Here is a 22956-nt window from a genome sequence, read left to right on the forward strand (position 1 = left end):
ACACTATCTTAGAAAAAAGTTAAAAGCATATTCTTTTAACATTTTGAAAAGCAAAAGGTATCTAAAGTTTTAAAGGTAATTGGTATAAATAGATCAAGAGTAGTAGAACAATGCAATGTAAAACAACAAGGAATAATCCGTTGTCGACATAATATGCGTAGTGTCTGGTAGAATCTTGACTTATGTAAAGCAACCTTATATATCCTTTTTTTAACGTTTATTTATTTTTGAGACAAAGTGTGAGCAGGGGAGAGGCAGAGAGAAAGACACAGAATCTGAGGCTCGAGGCTCTGAGCTGACAGCACAGAGCCTGAGGCCGGGCTCAAACTCACAAGCCACGAGATCATGAGATCACGACCCGTGCCAAAGTTGGATGCTTAACCCAGGCGCCCCTAAAAACACTCCCTAAACACAAATGAGAAAGTAACTATTTTCCTAAGGCTTACTATTTGCCAAACACTGTGCTAAGCTTCTAACACAGGATCTCTTTTATTCTCGGGACAAGGATACCACCTATTGCTACAAGGGTTATGCAAGGTAGTTGTCCTCTGAACAAAAACATTCCACCCTCCAATTGGTCCCTAATTGGTTTAATGATTTAAGCTCGGCCCCTTCTCTCCTGGCTCAGTGATTTGGGTAGTGTGGTTATCTGTCTCCTCTAGTTCTGTTTCACCAGGAGCGGTTATCTGTCTGAGAATCCAGTCTGTTCTCCTCCCTTGGGCTGCAAGGCCTCTTCGGGTGTACTGTTTTCTCTTGCCTCCCGCGTGGCTCTTTTCACCCCCTGGCCATGGATCAAGCGGAGAGATTTCTAGAGGCACTACCCTTGAGGAGAGCCAGCTACTCCTGTAGATTAGCCACATTCCAAGCTGCCAAGCACAGGCAGTACTCCAGGGAGTACATGAAGGGAAACCCTCAATTCCTGCTTCCTCTGCTCCAGAACTCTTTTCCAGCCTTGGAGATAGGAGGTAATCAGGCTTCTCTGGGCCAGAGTGAGCAGCAAAGTACCATCTACATGGGTTGGCTCTGCCCTCCCCGAGCCCTGGCTTCATCACTCTAATTTTGGAAGTAATACATACTTATTGTTCTATGAATCTCCAAGGTCAAGGTCTCTCCAGAAATCAAGGCACTTAAATTTTCACCTCTCCCCTCTGGTCCCCAGGCTGTCATCTGGCACATAGAGGAACAAAGTTGGGTATTACTCTCTTACACCAATCCTGAGTGATACTACCTACGTAGGGCCTTATTTGCTACTCAAATGGACTAGGGTTGGGGAGGGGGATAGCAGAGGCCGGCGATCAGGTTTCCCCAGCAATACACACACATTCAGGTTATAAACAGTATTACTATTGCAACTAACAACTTTGTACAGAAACATGCACACACTGCAGATTATTCCTTTTCTTTATTATTGTTTTTGTTTAGAGAGAGAGAGAGTGAATGAGCCAGAGAGAGGGGCAGAGAGAGAGAGAGAGAGAGAGTGAATCCCAAGCCCACTCCATGCTCAGTGCAGAACTCGACATGTGGCTCCATCCCATGACCCTAGGATCATGACCAGAGCCAAAATCAAGAATCAAATGCTCAACTAACTGAGCCACCCAGGTGCCCCATTTTATTTCTTTAGGAAAAATTCCTAGAACATTGGTTAAACTTATTTTTTTTAAGTTTATGTATTTATTTTGAGAGAGACAGAGACAGTGCAAGTGGGGAAGGGGCAGAGAGAAAGAAGGAGACAGAGAATACCAAGCAGGCTTCACATTCACAGTGGGGCTTGAACCCACAAAACTGTTGAGATCGTGACCTGAGCTGAAACCAAGAGTCAGACGCTTAACTGATTGAGCCACCCGGGCACCCCAAACTTACTTTTAATTGGCCACATTTCAATTGGAAACAAACTCCTGCCAGAACAGTTTTACTGGTTTATTCTGACACCAAGCCTGAGAACGCTCCTGTCCCACACAGCATCACCAACATGGGGTATTATCATTCCTTACCTCTCTGCATCTAAGTGATAAGATCTCATTTTAATGTGTATTTCTTAGTAAGTGCGATCACTTTCTCCTATTTTTATTAACCATTTATATCTCTTTATCTGATTTTCACTAATGTGTCCAACATGTGGTTTTGGTTTTGGTTTAACAGGGGGATGGGCGATCTTCTGACATAAAACATTTGTTTGAGAAGTATGCGTGCCATGCCCATGGTACATTCTCAGAAGCACAAACCGAAGGAGATATGGTGACACGTAGGTTTCCCTCTCTCTGACTCTGAGTGCCAGGGTCTCGTTCTCCATTTATATCATCAGTGTACCCTAAGACTGGGATTACAGCTCGGATTCACAAAGACTGAGGCTGAAGCCAAATGCTGGTGCCCCTGTTCATGGTTAAGGGTCACTGGAGTACTCCTATCCCCACTCCAGACACCAATTCCTCTACAGTATTCCTGGGAAGCTACGTTGCGAATCAGAACGTTCTTGGTAAACAGGGTATACGAGGAACGGAAACAGAGTCTTAAGGGAGATCTTGTCTAGTGTAGGAATGTTTGCCCCACACGTTCGACGTTCCTTTGTCTGAGCAATGCCAGAAGGGTGCCAGACTCTTGCTGACTCTTCTTCCACTTGGTTCCACTCTGACTAGACCCCTCTGTAAATACATCCCTTTTCAGACCCTTAAATCAGAACTTGATTAACTTTCCAGGCTTTGCTTGAAGTTACTTCTTTTTTTGTACAGAAATGTGATTTCATTTCCATTTTCTCAGTGTAATTCTCAAAGTTCAGCCTTAATTCTCCTTCTTCCAAGCTCCCGGGAAACACATCACTACAGGAAGCTCTGTGTGGACTACAACAACGTATCTAATTGCTAAAGAACCAATGTATCATCATCTTATTTAAAAACCTTTTCAGGGGCGCCTGGGTGGCTCAGTTGGTTAAGCGTCCTACTCTTGGTTTCAGTTCAGGTCACGATCTCGTGGTTTCATGAGTTTGGGCCCCATGTTGTGCTCTGTGCTGGCAGCACAGAGCCCGCTTGGGATTCTCTCTCTCCCTGCCCCTCGCCACTTGCGCGGTCTCTGTCTCTCTCAAAATAAATACATAAACTTAAAAAAAAAACCTTTTCAATTATGAAGCTCATACTTTCTGAGCACTTCTATTATGCTCAGGTGTTGTATGACATAGTATCTCATTTAATCGTCCTAATAATGACATGAGGTAGTTATGCTCATTGTTCCTATTTTGCAGCTATGGAAACTGAGGCCTCGAGAGGTTAAATAAGGAATCCAAGATGTTAGAGCTGTTAAGGTGTTGGGAGCAATTTCAACCCACACCGCCCAACTCCAGACTCCTGCCTTAACTGCCGTGCTAATTTTGGAAGAAATGCACACCCACTGGAATAAGAAAAATATAGAAGAGCATAAAGAGGAAAAAATTACCCTTGGCTCACCAACCCAAGATGAACACTCAAAATGTGCACGTGTCCTTACTGCTCTCTTCGGTATGTTTTTAATAATGGCATTGTCTTACATATAGTTTTGTATCCTGTTTTTATTTTATTTTTTATTTTTATTTTATTTTTTGGGAGAGAGAGAGCACGAGTGGGAAAGGGGCAGAGAGAGAGGGAGACACAGAACCTGAAGCAGGCTCCAGGCTCTGCACTATTGGCACAAAGCCTGACGCAGGACTCGAACTCACAGACGGTGAGATCATGACCTGAGCTGAAATTGGACGCTTAACTGCCTGAGTCACCCAGGCGCCCCTGTATCCCTATTTTCAAAAAAATGTTTATTTATTGGGACACCTGGGTGGCTCGGTTGAGCATTTTGACTTCGGCTCAGGTCATAATCTCATGGTTCGTGAGTTTAAGCCCCACATTGGTCTTGCTGCCATCAGCTCAGAGTCTGCTTCGGATCCTCTGTCCCCCTCTCTGCCCCTACCCTGCTTGTGCTTTACCAAAAAAAAAAATTTTTTTTATGTTTATTTAATGGGGGGTGGGAGGCTCACGAGCTAGGGAGGGGCAGAGAGAGAAAGGGAGAGAGAGAATCCCAAGCAGGCTCTGCACTGTCAGTGCAGAGCCAAACACGGGGCTCAATCCATGAACCGTGACGTCATGACCTGAGCTGAAATCAAGAGTCCGACACTTAACCCACTGAGCCACAGAGCTGCCCCGCAAGCTTTCAAGCTCCCTTCTTGATCTACTTGCATAGTTCTGGTAGTTAGAAGGTCTAGGGAAGATTTTGTTTCCTCTCCCATTTCAGAGGTAGCCCTCTCTCTCTGGTTATTCATTGAGTTAATACCACAATTTCACTTCTGGTCATTGGAAACTGTGCTTATATCTTTGTAATGAGACCCAAGTTCAAAGGAAAGGGCCAGGAGAGCCTCTTATTCTTGGTGAAAGGGCCAGAAATCAAAATCAAGAGAATGTGAGCCCCAAATGAGATATCCCTGATATAAGAATAGCGTTAAATAAAGGCCCAAAGGAAGAGGGGGAAAGACGACTGCTCGAGCACTACTGTGATTCTATGATGAATGTGCTTTGAGTCTAGACCTCCGCGTACCAGGCTGTCAGCTGTTCTTGCACATCTCTGCCTTGACTCCGTCTGGCGAGTAGCCGAGTTTGTCCTTCTCATTCTTCCACCTCTGCTTTCGCAACCTTTCTCCTTCCTCCCGGGACCCCCAGATACCTCTTTTGTAACCCATTCCCAGAAGGCCTAGCTCTCTGCTGTCCACAGGTGTCATTTGTGGCGGACGCTCTTAGTTATCTATTCGACATCTGTTCTACTGCTTTCTCTTTCTTTTCCAACGGAGCCATGATTTTGTGAGGGTCAAAGGCCAGGGGAAGGTGGGTCCTTCCACCAGTGCTAGGCGGTGGACCACGGTTGATCAAAATCAATTACGGTAGCTATAGTCTTTTTGCTCTTGAGAATGACTGGTTTAGGATGGGTAGGTACCTGGTACACTGCACATCTGCATGTATTATGTGGATTCCATTGTCACCTCCGCCAACATGCTAAGAATGGCAGAGGAGAAACATGGAGGCATTGGGACCTTGGTGTCACCGACAAACCAACCTTTACCTGCCCTACTTTTGAACATAGTTTTCTTGGGTTTTCTGTTACTTGCAACTGAAACCATACTAGCTGATATTCCTCCCATTCCCACTGCTTATTTTGTCAATTCCAATGACACTGTTCCTGTAACCATGCAACCATTTCTTGAGGAACCCTTCAACTACACGCACATGCTTGGCACCAGAATAAGAAAGCATACTGAGACTTATCCAGAATTTTCTATTACTTACTATCTCAATTGTTTTTTCACCTTTGTATATCGACACCTTTGTAAAGCGACAACTTACTTGAAACCACTCTCTGAGAAGCATCCGGAGCTCTTTGAAGCCGAGAAAAGCAAAGTTGTATATTAACCAAGGTAACCCAAGCAATTAGTGGCAAAGCGTGGGAAGGAGGTCAATTTTAAATTCCAAATCCCTACACCACGGCACCCAGTCCGTCAAGTGTAAACTATGTGGCGATGGGGCCGGACGAATGTGAGGTATTAGGAGGTGTACGTGTCTCACGCACGAAGCAAGCCCACTGCTCTATTCCCGCTTGAGCTTCGCTGGGGCTGAGCTCGATCTGGCTCAGCTGGGCTGCAGCCACAGGTCACGAGAAAACATCGCATGCGAGACTAGTAACCGGCCGAAGCTGATCTGAACTTTGTCCACGCAGAAGACACCCCTTTTCATTCCACCGCCCCACAGTCCGTCCCAGATACAGCGGACTTTATTGCACAGGCCGAGACTAGGACGTGCACTCCTGGCCACTCCCTCACCTCACCCGGTCCGCACCGACGTTTCGGATCCACAGGGGACACTGCCGCTCGAACCCACATTTCAGGGCCGACAGTCTTTCGGGTTCTGGAGTCTGCCGGTCTTGCTTTCTTTATTCCCTGAAACGTTACGTCGCTCTGGGATCACCCTATCTCTTCACACCCTACCTAGTCACTTACCTGCCTGCAGGTAAGCGGGCAGGAGCTCACCCCGGAGACCCAGGAAGCGGATCCGGAAATACTTGCTTCGAGAGATGGATGAAAAACCACATTTCCCAGCACGCTCCGTGAGAGAGCTGTCCTCCCTTAGCGGGCTCGATTGGTCAACACACGAGAAGGACTGCCCCTTCGGAGGCAGCGATGGCCAATCACAGGGCAGAGTTTCGAAAACGCAAGGGGGCGTGCCGTTTCCGGAGGCTTTCCCGGCAGCTCCCACGTAAAGGAGCGTGGGAATCTAGCAGTGCCTCGGGCTCTAGGTCTGGAGAGGCAGTGGGGCGTCGGCCTCTGCTCCTTCTCTCCGGGTACGGGAGATTGTCTAGGATCGTTAGTCTCTCAGCGGTAGGTGGCACCTGGCCGGCCCGGGATCGGCCCCTCCGAGGCTTAGCCACGAAGAGCGGTGGGCTCAGGTTTTAAAGGGGTTGGAAAAGCGAGGGAGCCCTGGGAGTGCAGCCAATTGGCCCCTCGGGGGATTATTCTCTCTCCTCCCAGATCTGTCCCGAAGTCAGTGTGTCGACTTGAGGAAGGCATTCCCCTCCCCCACCCCCACCCCGAGATGGAGTCCACGCTCCCGACAACCGGGGCCCAGGTAAGACTAGGTCCCTTCTCGGGGTCCCCGTTCCTCTCGATATTTTCCAGCCTCTACCTGTCCTTCTTTGGAAGAGGGTTAGGAACGCCCCTTTCTGTGGGAGGGCTCCTCATCCCCCAAAAGCCCTTTGACCAAGCTGTCTTTGTTCCTAGACCAGGCGCTTGGGAGAAATGGCTCCTCAAAATCTTTCTGAACCACCAACTGGGAGCAGGGCCCATTGGTGAAGGCTATGAGTATTTCAAAGTGTCTTTCTGGAATGTTGCTCCAACTGAAGATTTCTAGGGTCACCCCACACCTTTTGAATAAATACAAAAACAAACACAACAAAACCCCAGGTGATTCTTAATCACATCGAGGCTCTATTGGTTTATAACCCTGGTAAACTGAACGAAGGAGGACAAGGCCTGGATGTGATTCTAAAGAGAGCTTAGCAGTGAGTGTCATGTGGAAGAAGGAGAGAGACTAGCAAGGAGTAGAAGTCTCTTCTAGAACTTCTCACAGTTCACCGTCTTGGCCCTTATACCACTGCCTCAAAAATTATGTCTATTTTCACTCCTTTGCGATTTACACCACTCTTCCCCTCCCCCCCCCCTTAGAACCCATTTATACATCATCCTCAGCACTCAGGAACCTTTGACACCAAGCCTGTTTCTTCCTTGGTCTGATGTTTCTAGCTCTTCCCCACCTACACTGAGTGAGGGGGTGGCCTTGGGGCCTTTTGTCCTGAGATGGGCTCTAATGTTGTTTCAGGGACCGATGCTGTTTGAGGATCTGGCTGTGTTTTTTTCTCAAGAGGAGTGTGTGTGTCTGCACCCTGTCCAGAGGTCCCTCAGCAGAGACACTACACAGGAGTGTTTCGAGGAGATGGCCTTGATGGGTAAGGCAGTTATTTTTCCTGCATTTTGGAACTTTGGTCAGTTCTAGGAGCAGGATTTCATGTCTCGTTGACATGTTGGTATGGGGCAGTGGGACCTATCTGGGTGATCTATGTGGATATGATAACTTGCATGACAGAACTTTGCGGTTTTCAAAGGATGAGTTGATCTCTTAAGACAGAAAATCCAATCTAGTACAGTGACTATGGTTTTGCATGAAGCCTGGCAGTACCTACTAATCTTCCCAAATATTTGTTATAGTCAGTTTACAGTTTTACTTGCAAAACCTCATGAGTGTAGGTTACTATGATTTGTTAAAGATTCAAAATTAATTTACTCTTAAAGGGGTGCTATGCCATTTTCACCTAAGGGGAACTGTATGCAGAAATGTTCCCATGCCGGAGTGGTGTTTGTCTCTGACTAGGATTGACTTTTAGGACTATATCGTATCAGAGTTACAGGTATTCTAACATTCTTTCTATTTTTACCATCTGTGTCATTTCTAGATCTGTTTCTGTTAATTGATTGTGCTCCTACTTATGGGTCGTAGTTTTCTGCTTCTTTACCTGTCTAATAATTTTTGTTTGGATGCTGGACATTGTCAGTTTCATGTTGTTGGATGTTGGCTTTTGTTGTACTTTTTAAAGTATTTTTGGACTTTGCATTTAAGTTATTTGAGATCAGTGTGATCCTTTCAGGGCTTGCTTTTTGCTTTGTTGGGGTGTATTCAGAGAAGCCTTTAGTCTAGGGCTGGTCTGACCTGCTGCTCAGGCAGTCTTTCTGAGGATACTGCCCAATGCCTTGTGTGTTCCACTCTGGCTGGTGGGGAACATGAACTATTGAACTATTGTGTGAACTCTGAAGCTTGTTCTATCCCTTTTTGATGATTCTTTTTCCAGTCTGGGGTAGTTTTCTCACATGCACTTAAAGACTAAGACTCAGCCAAAGTCTTAAGGGGACCCTATCTAGATGCCCAGAGCTCTGCCTGGGCACCTGTCTCATCCCCAGTATTTTGCTGTCAAATCCTAGCCATCTTGGCATCCCTGAATTTGGTCTCCTCGAGTCAGTAAAACCATTGGGTATCATTTGAATTCCTACACTGCACTGCAACCCAGAAACCCTTTCTGGGCAGGGCACTGGGACAATCATAGGGCTGTTTCTCCAGAAGGACAGACTCTTTTTGTATTGACATGTTGGCTTTATAAATTAAGAATATTTGGACAGATGTTAAAAAGGAATGCTTTTTGGCAGGCCCAAGGTTTGTTAGCCATCCTAGGAGCGAGACTGGTTCTTATTTGGCTGCTGCATGCATGGCAGCTCTACATTGATCTTTCCTCGGGGAGAGGTAAAGAAATTTTGAAGAACTCTCCTAGTGACAATAAAACTATTTGTAATAAGCACAGTGTTTCTCTGCTAGGTAGAAAAATCCTTACTTGCTCTCTCTTTTTCTCTCTTCAAAATGAACCCCAGTCTCTCTTCCAGTTGTGGTTGCTCAGCTGTCACTTGAGATCGCATAAATGATGAAAAGTTCTGGAGACATAGGAGACTAACTGGAAACCCCCTGTAGGCAGTGTGTACCAAGAGTGCCCTTAGTTCCTATCCCACTGGACCCTGACTTAGTTATAGCTCTTTTCTCCTTCCACCCCTCACAGGCTCACCTACCACCAGATCCTTGGGGAAGCCAGTAGAGCCTGCTGGCCTGATTCTGTACAGTGTATCAGTGTCTGGGTTCTAGGATAAGCCGTCTACAGTTTCTCAGTCCTCTGTGTAACTAGCTTCTTTCCCAGTACCACCTGAGGGTGCTGTCTATGTTTTGCTTTCTTTTGTTTTTATCTGCAGGAGGGAAAGGCAAGACTGGGATTACTCAGCAGTTAAATCTAGACTCTATGGGAGTTGAGGAACTGGCCCCAGAAAACTCCATTGCTGTGCCCCTTGTCTATTACCCAGAAAAATCTTCTGAGACTGGAGGTGGAGACCCTGAAAGGAAAGTATCAGGTGGAACTCCTGCTTGCAAGAAAAGGTTCATAAGCCTATTAGTTACCATCGAAAACCATACCCCATTAATAGACCCACCTCAATGTCTAGAAACTACAGCACTTTCTGAAATTCTTGAATTTTCTGGGGAAGAAGCCAAAAATTTGTATAAGTGTCCTGAATGTGACCAAAGCTTCAGTGATAATTCATACCTTGTTTTGCATCAGAGAACTCATTCAGGAGAGAAGAAGTATAAACGTGGTGACTGTGGGAAGATTTTCAATCACAGAGCTAACCTGAGGACACACAGGAGAAGCCACGCTGGCGAGAAGCCTTATAAGTGTGGTGAGTGCGGCAGCAGCTTCCGCCAGCACTCACATCTGTCTCGGCACATGAATAGCCACGTAAAGGAGACGCCCCACACATGTGGCATCTGTGGGAGAGGTTCTTTGTGGCCCCTAGGGTTGGCACAGCATCAGAAAACCCACGCTGCCACAAAAGCCTATGAATATACTGACTGTTGTAAAGGTTTCGGTCAGAAGACAAATCTTGCTTTGCGTGAGGAAATGCACACGTCAGCCACCCAGTATCCGTGCACTCAGTGTGTGCAGTGCTTTGGACAGCCCTCACACTCTGTCCTCCCCGAGCAGGGCCACGAGGACGACTGTGAGGACGACGCCGAACACTGCGGTGACTGCAGAGAAAATTTGCTTTTGTTCTCAAAATTCAAACCCTTAAAATGTCCCGAGTGCGCAGTGACCTTCCTCCGTGTCTCTGAGCTTATTTCCCATCAGAGCGTTCACAGAGGGGAAAAGCCCCATAAATGTAAAACATGTACAAAGAGCTTTATTTTGGACTCAGAGCTCGCATGCCACCAGAAGAGCCACACAGGAGAGGAGCCTTTTAAACGTACCACGTGTGGGAAAAAGTTTCAGGTTGAATAGACATCTCGTTATTCATCAGCAAACCCATAAGAAAACCACCATGTAAATATAGCCAGTTTGCATTCCTACTCTGCTTTTCCGTATCTGTACTGAAAACCAGGGAGGAGTTGTCCTTTATATGCCAGACGCGTGACACACATTCCGTGCCCTGCACCCCAACCTTGCTTTGGGCACTGTGATTTCTACTTTATAACCGAGGAAGCATAATCATTGTCACAGCCAGTGAATGAAGCCAGGATTCAGTAACTCACTCACTGTTCAGATACCATTTGGATGAGCCAGATAATGATACAGAACTTTTTTTTAATTCAGTTTTCATTAAACTGAAAGTTTTGCTGGAGTTGTTTTAATTTTGTTACATGGTTTGTAAGTTAACTTCTGGAAGGAGAAGAATTTTGTTTTATTTTTTGCCAGTTCTGCAGATCTCGTATCTAGGAAAGTAATGCACCTCTGTGTTAAGCTTTTTTTCACTATAACTATCTGAATGTAACATTTGTTCTGAGAGCTGATATTTCACGTGCTAGTTTCTGAAGTGGTTTGGAAGCTTGTATTTCTGGTGTGGAAAGTTCCCAAATAGGTGGACAGGTTGGTGTTATGATGCCGATTAGTATCTTTGGAGTTCCCATTCTGAGATCTGATGCCACTGGCCTTTCTGACTCATTTGCAAAGAATTTTGACAGTCTGACTGTAGCCCTTTCTGGTGCCTGGACTTGAGTGAAAGTTACTTGCTTCCCTCTGAAAGGATTTACCTCTAAGTCTCTACCAAAGCACATTACCTGCCTTTCTATGAGTAATAGTAACTGGTGTTTAGTGAACCTGGTATATTATCTGATTTAATCTGCAGGATAAATCTGACAGAGAAAGGGCTATCCTTGTTTCATAAATGAGGAAAGTGAAGCCCACAGAGGGTAAAGTCAAAGTCAGTACGTTGCCCAAGACGAAAATAGCAATGTACTGAAGCCGGCATTTAACCTTGGGTCCCTCTGACGGTAAAGGTTGTGCATTCTTCAATATTGTTGTGTGTTGGCTTTGTGTTGGGGCCGCAAGCCACCAGGGAGGCCGAGCTGGGTGGATGAGAGCGGTCATCATGGAGGCTACCCCGTGCACATGCATCCTAGAACCCCTCCACTGCCCTGTGCTTTATCCCAAGCCTGACTTACATGTATGGTTATAAAGCAAAAGAAAGATTCCCCAAGACTTCCAGTTCAAATTCCCATCCCTGTGACCAGATCAGAGACTGCAGACTCTACAGAGTACAGTCCTTATGGTTTCATTTGGGTTTTGGTTTAAAAAACAAAATGCCCTCTTCATCTCCAAAGAAAAATACATACAGAAAACGCTTAAGAGTTTCACCAAACTACCTGACACCACGTAAGTCTTTAGATACTGCCGTTACATATAAATATTGGAGCAAGATATTCTTAAATGGGTTGGTCATTCATGTTAAAGAATCAGGGAATCTTGTAAAGATACATTCATACACAATTTCTCTTTAAAGAAAAACTGTGTACGTATCAGCAAAGCTGTTTTTAAATGGACTTTTGATCAGGATGTGAGAATGGTCTTACTCTACTTAAACAGTATAGAAGTATGGCATTGACTAAAATGGGGTTGTCACTGGGAAACCGCGTGAGCAATAGTACGCCTCTTTAGGCAAGTAGTACTTGGAAGATGTGGTTTTTCTACAGGACAGCAGGTTGAGAACTGAATATACAAAATGATGGAGGCTGCTGCTCTAAGCTCTTAACACTGTGCAGAGGCAAGAAACTATTCCTGGGGAGTAAGGGAAATGGAGACCCCAACCCAGCTCACTCCTAACTCCCTTTTTGTTGGTCTTGTTTCTTGTTTGCAGCTCCACAGTTGAGACCCTGTGACCTGAATGTCAGGGTCACGTTTGACTCTCTGTTTTGGATGTCTCCACTCAATACGAGACACCAGTCTGCTGGGGCTTTCGGATCTTAAATTAAAAAGTGAAGTTATCTGCAGGGTTTTCTTCAGCAAGTCTCTGGGGAGCTTAGAATTGTGTAGAAAGATGGTCTCTAGTTGGATTTCTTATCAGCCAACTTTGGGATGTACTTTGCTAAACACCAGAAAGTAATATCTGCCAGCTCCCCTGCTTCCGCCTTTGGTGGGAGCATTATCATGTATTAGGGGCTCTCCTGTTTCAGCCGAATGAACAGGGTTGCAGGGTGGGGAATGAAACTGGGAAAGAAGCCCCTGCTTGCAGAGTTGCTGCAGAAAGAAGTAGGGAAGGCTATCTTAGAAGGCACTTGTGCAGAATGGGGCTGACATAGGACATGGAAGCTGTCATCCTTTCCTTTGCTCCTAAGACAGTAAGGGGGAGGGTGAGCCTTTATGCTGTAAGTGCTGTTCTGCACCTCACTGTGGGAAGTCACCTTTCCAGATGAGGCTTCCTTCACAATTAAATTCAGGTTTTACATTTTTGTTTATTCTCTAGATTTTGTAAGATTATGTCAAGCCTCCATAATTGATAAGAAAAATAGCATTTTTATAAAGACATTAATATACACAGAAGTGTAATTAAAATGACTTTGTGGTGTAGTAACCATTGCTAACGACCAGTATGCAGGAAAAAAAAAAAAATGAAAAACCAGTTTGAGTGTCAGTTACTGTGAAAGAGGCATATTTTCAATTGTTGCCTTATTGTGCATTTGCACGTAAACACACTTCCTGGATGTAATTCAAGCTGCTCTGAGCCCAAAGAGTTGGAAGAAAGGTTGAGTTCACCAATGAAATCCATGCTGTTTTTATGATGCTGGCTTTTTTACCCTTCTGTTTACAGTGTCAACTGATGGAGATAGATTTTGCAGTTTGTCATGAAGTCAGAGATATTAGCCAACTATGTTAGTATTGACAAATACTGGATAAAATGATATATGCAGGAGTTTATCGTTAGGAGTGGTTGGTTCACTACCTTTTGCAGCGTGGATGTTGACATACTATGCAGGGTGAGAACTGTGTACGAAGAAATTGACTTTTGCACAAATTTGATTTCTGTTGATGGGTAAAAAAAAATGTGTATCAAACATGTCTTTAATGTGATTGCCTGAATATCATGGCGCATTAACAGCCATCATTGCTACAGACAGCATTATTCCAGTAGAATTCAGATGTCCAGTTTATATTTTATAACTAAAGAAATGGTGGAATTTAGTTGTAAATCCCAAAGGAGTTGGACTCAAAATAGTTCTGTTTAGAGCTTCCTTACAGTAGTTAATAGGCTATTCACATCTCCCCATTTAACACAGAAAATGACTAACCCAGTATAAAGGGAGTTACAACTACAAACAAGTTACATTTCACAGTAAATGGTGTTTTGAGTCTTTGACTTCTGAAATTCCACATAATTACGTGGCATTGTTCTGATGACTGCAGCGTGTTATACGGTCTAATACCCCAGATTTTGCTTAATCTGCCAGTACTGCACATGTGTACGAAGTAGATTATAGTTTATCTAAATAGTCTATTTTGAATTGTTCGTTAAACTTGTTGTCTTTATAGGATTTCAGTAGTAAAGTGTTTTTGCTTTGGCCATCTGTTTAAAAAGTAAAAGTAACTAAATGGTCTTATTTGAAGTATGCCTACTCATCTGTTTTGTTTTGTAGACTGAGAGAACTAATATCAGGATGATCACTACCCATCTTTTCACCGCCCATCTGACTACAGGTTTTTTGTCTTTTAGTTTTCAACATCCCTCCTTGCATTAACACTCTCGGGGGCGGGGGTGGAGGTAGTATAACATATACGTACATTTGTATAACCCTGAGAAAATGCTGCAATCTCTAGTTCCTCTGAATACCTCAGAAGTATGTTTGTTGTGTGCACTTGTACTGTCTAATGTTTTGATTTTACAGATTTTGGTATATTCTCATCACTCTTAGCTCCAGAATGCACGCTGTCACTAGGCTGTGATTGTCTATCTGACACGCGATTTGGCATCTAATAAATGCTATTCTTGATGATGCAATGAAGTGAACTTTTTTCTTTTACGCTGCAGTGGTTTTACATGGCAGCGAATTTTGAAAACTGGCGGGATTGTGGTTTGGAGTGTAAACGAGGGACTTCGAGCCACGTAATAATGGAGGTAAAAATCGCAAAGAAAAATTCCAGCGCGAACCGTGGGACCGCCCTGGACTTCGATGCCCCCTCCCGCCGCGGCGGTCCGGAGTCCGGCACCTCCGACCGCGCAACCAGGGGAGTGCCCTCGTGCTGCCCGCCCAGCGCCGGGGGTACGAGCCGCCCTCGCGCGGTTCGGCTCCCAGGGCCTCGGCGCGTTCAAGGAGCGCAGGCCGGCGGGAATGCCAGCGAGATGAGACGCGCTGGAGCGGCCCGCCGGGCTGGGAACAGGAAGTCGCGCGCTCACTTCCGGTGCCCTCTTCGGGTGGCGCGGCTGCGCGCTCCCGGGGCGGCCGTGGCGCGAATTGTGCCGGTTATCCGGCGGCTGTACTGGCGGGGCCCCTGACCCACCCCCGTCACTCACCGCGGGGTGGTCTTCGCAGAAATTGGGCCGCGGCCCGGGAGAGTTTGCTACGGGTCCCTCAGGTCTTGCCCTCCGCGCCACGGGTGTGACTGCCTGGGACCGAACGATTCTCTGCCCCGCGACTCTAGGCACCGACCGCCCCGAGGGCAGGAGGAGCCCGTGCTACCTCCCCGGCCCGAGCCCTGCTTTGACAGTGCGAAACCGCGGGCACGCCTTGCTCGCGGGCCTTTGGCTTGTAGAAAGGGACGCTTTGTGCTTCTCTCTAGACCCGGCGCCAGTCTCCGTCTGCCTTCTGTGTGCCCCGCAGCCGAATTCTAATGTGCTTCTGTTACGTAGAGTATCCTGGGCTCACCTGACTACAGGGTCCCCCCGCCGCCAAGCGAGCTTCGCCACTCCTAGGACTGCGAAGACGTCGCTTTATGTGTAGCCCAGATTTCTTCTCTCCCTGCGCTCCAGATCCCTATATTCAAGTGTCTGTGAGACATCTTCCTTTGGATGTCTCCGACACATCAAAGCACATGCCTTACCCTGAACTCAGGTTTTTTAGTCCTTGATCTGTTTGCCTCCGGTATGTGGCGCCACACACACACAATTGCTCACACTCCCAACACGCTCCCTTTCTCCACTCGCGCATTCCATCATCAAGTTCTGGGGATTCTACCTCAGAACTGTCTCTCAGACCTGACTGATTCTCTGTGTTTCCACTGGCTCCACCTTTAACTACTGGCTGAGGTCGACGGAAACAGCCCTCTGACCTCTCACATCACTGGGTCTCTGCCAGCACAGCCAACACCTCTGATCATGTCACCATCCAACTTGACATCTATCTAGATCCACTGGCTTCTCATCGTCCTTAGGGTAACATCCAAAATAGTCAATGCAACCTTCCTAACCATTACTGCCCTGCCAACTCCAGCCACTTTCTTTATTCTCTCTCTTTCTCTCTCTCTTTCTCTCTCCAACTGCACTTTCAGTTCAAATACACCAAGCTCTTTACTTCTTAAGAATTGTTAACACACTTTTTCTTTTAGCAGTAACCACCCCCCCATCCCTACCTACCATTACCAAATTAAATAGTAATTATAAAACGGATGTTTTAATGTCTGTGGGGGCAGGGACCAGACACATGGCAAGTGCTTAAAACTGTGCATAAAGGACATTTCTGTGGCTCTGTTACTTTTACACTGTTGATAACAGCTACAAGACTGACTGGAAGAAAGGGAATAGGCAGTGGTGTTGTCAGTTCAAGTAGGCAGGAGGTTTAACAGTGGCCGAGAAAAGCTGTAAGGAATTTAGCAAAAAGCTTGACTAAGCTAGTTCTCAGGATAAAATGTTAAAGATGTTCTATTGCCTGGCAAGAATAATTCAGCAAAGATGCACAACTGCTACAAGCCACATTTGAAGGAAGTGAGGTAAATGTGGTTTGAATTTCAAATAGAATTGTGTTCTGCACAGAGAGGGAAACACAAAAGAGTTGGGTCTGTGTCCTACTGCCTTGAACCTTTCGGGACTAAAGCCTTAGTGATTAAAATAGCTCAGATCACAGGCACAGAGGGATCCGGCCGATAACATTTCATTTCCTGTACCGTTCCCATCCTGGAAGAGCCCCTGAGTTGGGGAGGAGTAAGCACCCAAGTTGGCAGGCAGAATGGTCCTACACTTGCAGGCTGGACTGCCAAGGAAATTACCAGAAGGGGAACTGCTGTCACCCCGACAACCCTGGAACAAAAAGGAACTTGGCCAGCAGTTCCACATTCCTCTCAGAAGTTAAGTTTCACTTGACTGAACTGGCTCATGAGCCCATCCCTGGACCAACCACTGTGGCTGGGAGGATGGAGCACACTGGCTAGGCCTGGGTCTCATGCACTCTCCTGGAGCTGTGGTTGGGGTCAGCCCCACCAGTATCCCATGTCCAAAGTGGGAGAGAAGAGGTGACTCCAAAGGATACCAGGATACTGTAGGAAGAAGAGAGGCTGGGGGCTGGGGTCAAAAATAACAGGCAAGTCAGAGTAGACAGACAGGCAATTGGAGTAGTGATGAAAACGGCCAACACTAACCAAAGACTCGTTCTGTGCCTGGTCCTCCGATGCTAAGCACTTTTCCTAGATTATTTCACCATTGTTATGTACATTTTCCGCATGCAGAAAACAGGGCCGGATTGTAGGGTGTGTTATGAAGTAGGAGGAGACAGGAAGGAATTCTCAGGCTCGTTATGGAAGGTTGGAAGGTGTGCTGTTAAAGCCCAGCTACCTATGATTGGTGCAAAATTCAGAAGAAGATTCTCAATCTCCTCGAAGGGCCAGAGAATAATCATGAAGTCTACCTTAAAGTACACTTAAACGTGTGTAACGGTTAAGGGAGATGTTTGAGGTATCTAAGGAATCACTGCCATCAAATGACAGCAGCAGAAAGCTGGGAGAACCTGACCTTCCTCTCTCAGGTAGAGCCTTCCCCAGTGACTTCCCATCACGTGATTCCTGCTCAGTTTTTTTTTGTTTTGTTTTGTTTTTTTTCCCCTAAGTAGTTATAGTTGCAGTTTTACATTTGTTGGTGCAATCACTTGATTCATGTCCGTTTCCACCAATACACTGGGCTTTCTAAGACCGCAGATGGTCTGGGTTCACAACAGTACTTCCAGCACCTCGTGATGCCTGGCGTGTAGAAGGCATTCAATAAGGATTTGTCACAAGCGTGAATGAGCCTCCAAGACAGTCCTTTAGTTTGAGGCTAACGGTCGGTCCAACGCAAGCACGCGCGTTATGCCTCCCGTCGTGCGCTGGAGGCGGAGCCGTCTGGAACTACATTTCCCAGAGGGCTCCGCGGCGGCCACCCCCGGGAACGGACGATGTACGTCCTGTCGGGGTGCCCCCCCCCATTCTCGCCCACTTATGCCGAGGTTGCCAGTGGCAGCTGGGTCCGGCTGGGAAGTGTCGACCGGGGTCGCTCGGCGAAAGGAGACTGCCCGGGCGTCCTAGGGGGCGCTGGGGAAACACCCCTTACGCCAGGCAAATCCCTGGCCCCGCAGAGAAGACACCGCTCCCGGCTCCCCGCTCCGTCTTCTGCGCCACCGCGGGTGAAGGGCCCCCGGTGCCGTGGTGAGGACGGAGGGACGGGGCGGGGCTCGGCGTGACCTGCTTTGTGGGTGCAGATTAGGACAGGGGGGTGCAGTGGTGTGAGAGAGCAGGGCCTGGAGTAGGCAGGGGTCCTGGAAACGAAGTGGGGGTGGCCTCCAGACAGATTCAGGAGGCAAAAGTAACGATTTCGTGGGGTGAGAGCAGAGAGGCAGAGAGGACTTGGAAGTTTCTGGGTTGGGAGACTGGGTGGCCAGCAGCTTTGTGGAGAGAAGACATCTTGCCTCCTCTCGAATCTACGGTTTTTCTAAACTTTCTAGGGAGATAGGTTAATCACAAGTGTGACAGTGCAGCTGTGGTAAACGCTTCAGAGAAGAGGTGTGTCAAGCTACGAGAGGGATTTCACCAGGCCAGGAAGCTGAGGGAGGACACTTCTGAGAGCTCAACAGTGACGTGGGAGTTTAGTGGTTGGAAACCTCTGGAAAGGGCATAGGGCGGTGGGCGGCTGTCTCTAATGGAGAACCTCAGGCAGGCCTCTGATATGTCGGCTGACTCCCTGTATAGCAAGCTTTTCCTGCTCCAGAGAAACACAGCCAGAAACTGGAGAACCCAGATGCCTGACCACACCCTGCAGAGAGACAAGGTGTGACGTTTCCAGGTCCAGTCCCACCTGGTATGAGACTGTCCCTGGAACCATGAGATGGCTGCAAACTTGAGTGCCCTGGACCTCCCCGTCCCCTAGAACTAGAAAGCCTCCTGATAAAAGATGCCACATGGGGGTGGGAATCTCACCTGCAGACCCATGATCTTGGTCCCCAAACACTGTTGTCACTGTGGGTCCTGAAACTCTGCCACGAGGAGGTGGCTGGGCCAGGGAGGCTCTTGGTCACCGTTGGGGATTGTGCCATCAGTGGCTAAGGCCAGAGATGCCTCCCAAGGAGCGGATCTTAAGCTACTGGAGTGCTCGTAACCGTCCTGTCCAAGAGACCCACGTTAGGTTCAGCATGAGCACCCAGAGGGTGACAAGAGGTGGTAATCCTGATGGAGGATTTGCAGAGAGAGCCTAGGAAGCCAGGATGCTGGGTGGGAAGGGCCAGAAGAAGCCTAGAGAGTCTCTCGTGTGATGTCTGATAAGCTCCTCTCCTTGGTGGGGGCGGGGGGTACCCTGAACAGATGTTACCCCTCTGCTTCCTCTTCCCCCCAGAGTTCCTGTCCAAGGCTTCCAACAAGAATCTGCAACATTGAGTTCTGGGGGGGGGGGGGGTCACCTTTACTTTGCCAGAACCACACTTTCCAGGTATAGAAGGACAGCTCGGAGGAGAACTGAAAACTAGACAGCATTTTGTCTAAGCACCTGATTTTCTCACAGGGAAACTGAGGTGTAGGCCTGTTAGAGCTCAGTAACTGGTAGCTGAACACTGGAAACGGAACCAGGGTCTTCAGGCTCTTGGCTCAGTGCCTTTTCCATGGTCCCGAGCCGTCTCCTGGTCAAGTTGTGCTGCAGCAGCATTGCTAGCTGTGTGATCAGCTAACTGCTCGTGAAAAAGGAACTTGTGTGTCTCTCAGAAAGGTATTTGTGAACACACTAAAAACGAATGGAACTGTATCTACTTTAAAAGGATGTCGCAACGTGGTGAATGCCCTAAAAACCACTGAGCTGTATATACTTTAAAAGGATGAATTTCTAGTATTTGAATTGTATCGCAATGTAAAAAATAACCTTCATAGTAAAAAAGTTGAAATATTTTAAAGCTGTAATATATATTTAAATGTAGTACAGAAAATAACATATCAGAGACATGAAAATGATTTATGTTACCAGCTTATTTATGTGCAGACCTGATGGCAAAGCTGCTTTTGTCTTTTCTGTGCAAAATAGTAGAGTATCTTGTAAGATGAACTGTTACAACTCTTAGCATTTGCAATAATCTGTGTGAGTTAGAATTTGCTCAACACTGTAAATCAAAGTGAAAATCAAATAAGCTGGATGTTAATATAAGAATGCAGTTCCCAACAAGATAAATAAACCATAGAAAGATGGGTGTCCTGGTCTAGGCGCTATTTCTTTCCACAGAACTCACCTGTTGCAAAGGGAACAGAGGTCCCACAGTTTCACCGAACAGCATGGGAGGGTTCTCGCTGGGGCGTGGGGGTAGAGTCTGGCCCTGAGTGGAAAATCCAGATGAAAAGGGGAGCAGGTGCACATCGGCCTTGGGAGGGGCACTTCCCACTCAGCACCTCAGCCCACTCAGGGTGAGTAGTCCTCTGGGACAGAACTAGACACCCGTCCCCTCCGCCTGCCTCACAAGGTCCCTTACCGTAGGAGCAAACTTCTCTGTCAGAGAACTTCCTTCTCAGCTCCGATTTCTTCCTGAGGGCAGGTATCTCATTCCGTTGTCATTGTGACCTCTGATTCCTTCACATCCTGGATCGGACAGCACTCTTGTGCCCTCTTCTAGAACAGGACCCCTTTCCCAGGGAAGTAGCTGCTTGGTGCCGTATATGCCTCGGAAGTGAGCATACAGGGGCGTGCTCTCCCGAGGTGTCTCTATCCTTCACCCTGAAAACACCATCCCTGGTGGGCTCCTTCCCCGCACTAGAAGAGTTCAGATGAACAGATGGTTACCAAGCCTTCGTGTGGGGCACTTGAGAGGCTACGGCATGATCCCTCATCGGCCCATCCCTCTCCAGGGTATTCACGGAAGCAACCAGGACTCCAGGGGCAAAGACCTGCATGGCTCCAAATCCAGCATCTTAGAACCGAAGAGCACTGGAGGCATACAACTTGGGTCCTGTCGTTTAAACCTTACCGAGCCAAAGAAACACATTTCAAAGCGGACCCAGAGCCACGACTGGATGTAGGTGTGTCCAGAGCCAAAGTTTATGCACACTTGGTGCTGTGGTCTGAATGTCTGAGGCCCTCCCAAAGTTTGTATGTTGAAATCTGAACCCCCAAATACAACGGTATTAGGACGTGGGGCCTTTGGGAGGTTCGGAGGCTCTGAGGTTCATGAGGGTAGAGCCTCATGAACAGGATTATTGTCCTAAAAGAATCCCCAGAGAGCTCCCTGGCCCCTTCCACCATGTGAGGACACACTGAGGGGAGGGCCGACTGCGAACCAGGAAGAGGGCGATCACTGGAACACGACCTGCAGGTGAGGGCACCCACACCTCCAGCCTCCAGCCTCCAGGACAGGGAGAGGTAATGTCTGTTGTGTGTAAGCCACGGGGTCTGGTACTTGGTTGCAGCATCCTGAACAGACCAAAACACGGCTACACCCAAGGGTCTCCCGTCACGCCTTTCTTAAAGTTTTCCAAAAGGTAAGGCAAGTGCTTTAAAACTCCTCCTGCAAGCACTGTCTTTGGCCTGAACATCCACGTGCCCCATGAACCACGCTTCTCTCCAGCGTCCCTTCCTGGGCTCTGCCATTTCCTGAGACCGTGTCACTCTCTGAATCCATCAACTCAGCCCTCCCCTGCCCCCCACTGGTGAACACACGGCTCATGTCCTGTCCCAGACAAAGCTGAGTCCCAGTACAGGTGTCCTCCCCAATACACACCACCCCCAGACATGACATCACTCCTCCCAGTGGGACACGAGTAGCCCCAAATTTTCAACATTCGTTTCGGATGTTCGAAAGGTGCTTAAAGCCGCTCCTGTTGGGGACACCCTCCCTCTGCCACCCCGGTCTCTCTCCCTGCCCCTAACCCTGGGCTCCGCCTTCAGAGCAAGCCCTTCCCTAGACCTCGGCCCCATTCCTGCGTGCGGGCGCTCCGGGAACACTACTGCGGGTTGCCTCCCGCACGAGGCTCCGTGGCCCAGTGGCAAACTTTTCATCGGATTTCTGAGAATGACGTATTTACAAAAAATAAGGAACACATTATTCACGATAGCCAAAAGGTGGAAACAACCCCAGTGTCACCTGACGGGTGAGTGGATACACAAAGTGTGGTCTCTCCATACGGTGGAATATCACTCGGCCTTTAAAAGGAAGGACATTCTGACAGCTGCCGTGACATGGATGAACTCTGAGGACACTGCACTCAGTGAAAGAAGCCGGTCACGAAAGGACAAATACTGTGTGAGTTCACTTACATTAGGTGCCCGGAACAGACAAATTCCCAGAGGCACAAAGCAGGAGGGCGGGTGCGGAGGGAGGGGGAAAGGCGAGTGGGTGTTTAATGGGGACAGAGTATCGGGTGTGGGAAGACGAAGTAGTTCTGGGGAGGGGTGGCAGTAAGGGCTGCAGGACGGCGTGAACGCACTAAATGCCACGGGATTGTACCATCGCAAATAGTAAACCTGTGTAAATTTTCTGTATATTTCACCATAATGAAATAAATTTAAAAGACAAAGAGCAGCATGAAGGGCCACGGTAGAACGGGGTGCCTCAGCTTTTGGGGCCCCTCTCTCTGGGACACACCCATTTTTATTCATAAACAGCCCTTTGGAGAAACTCTTCTTTCAGGACGTGATCTGGGACTGTGGATTAAAAAATGCTAAATTCAGGGGCACCTGGGTGGCTCGGTTGGTTAAGCGTCCGACTTCAGCTCAGGTCATGATCTCACGATTTGTGAGTTCGAGCCCCATGTTGGGCTCTGCGCTGACAGCTCAGAGCCCGGAGCCTGCTTCGGATTCTGTGTCTCTCTCTCTTTCTGCCACCCCCCCCACCCCCCGCCAACACGCTCATGTCTGTCTCTCTCTCGCTCTCTCAGTAATAAACATTTAAAAAAATTAAAAATACATAAAAATCTTAACAAATGCTGAGTCCAGGAAATAGGACCTCTCCTCCCTCGAATTGCTACGGCCTCTCTGCCCTTTCTAGGATCTGAGGGGCTGACGGGAGGAGAATTTAAAAAACTACATTTTACTTGACACCTAGTTCGTCTTCCTTTCATAGGACGCTGGCCAGCAAACAAAATGCTTTCACTGACACATGTTCACTCCACCGATCATGTGAGGTTATCAGG

General features: G+C 47.5%; 1 protein-coding gene across 2 annotated transcripts; it reads left to right on the top strand.

Annotated features, from left to right (window-relative positions):
- The first annotated feature begins 6175 nt into the window (after window positions 1–6175).
- Window positions 6176–20028, top strand: ZNF597 (zinc finger protein 597). Of its 2 annotated transcripts, XR_006963577.1 has the most exons (5): window positions 6287–6373; window positions 6524–6620; window positions 7371–7497; window positions 9335–18009; window positions 18569–20028. XR_006963577.1 is itself a non-coding variant. In XM_047087453.1 (4 exons), the coding sequence occupies exons 1-4, from the start codon at window positions 6176–6178 to the stop codon at window positions 10411–10413; spliced, it is 1464 nt and encodes a 487-aa protein (XP_046943409.1). In that variant the 3' UTR covers window positions 10414–14401. The 2 variants fall into 2 exon arrangements, 1 of the variants encoding a protein (XP_046943409.1); XM_047087453.1 differs by lacking the exon at window positions 18569–20028 and having other exon boundaries at window positions 6176–6336; window positions 9335–14401.
- The last annotated feature ends 2928 nt before the right edge of the window (window positions 20029–22956 follow it).

Source organism: Lynx rufus, unplaced genomic scaffold (assembly GCF_022079265.1).
Source record: "Lynx rufus isolate CCGP_SWC_20201006 ecotype Redwood Valley unplaced genomic scaffold, mLynRuf1.p SCAF_23, whole genome shotgun sequence".
NCBI lineage: Eukaryota > Metazoa > Chordata > Mammalia > Carnivora > Felidae > Lynx > Lynx rufus.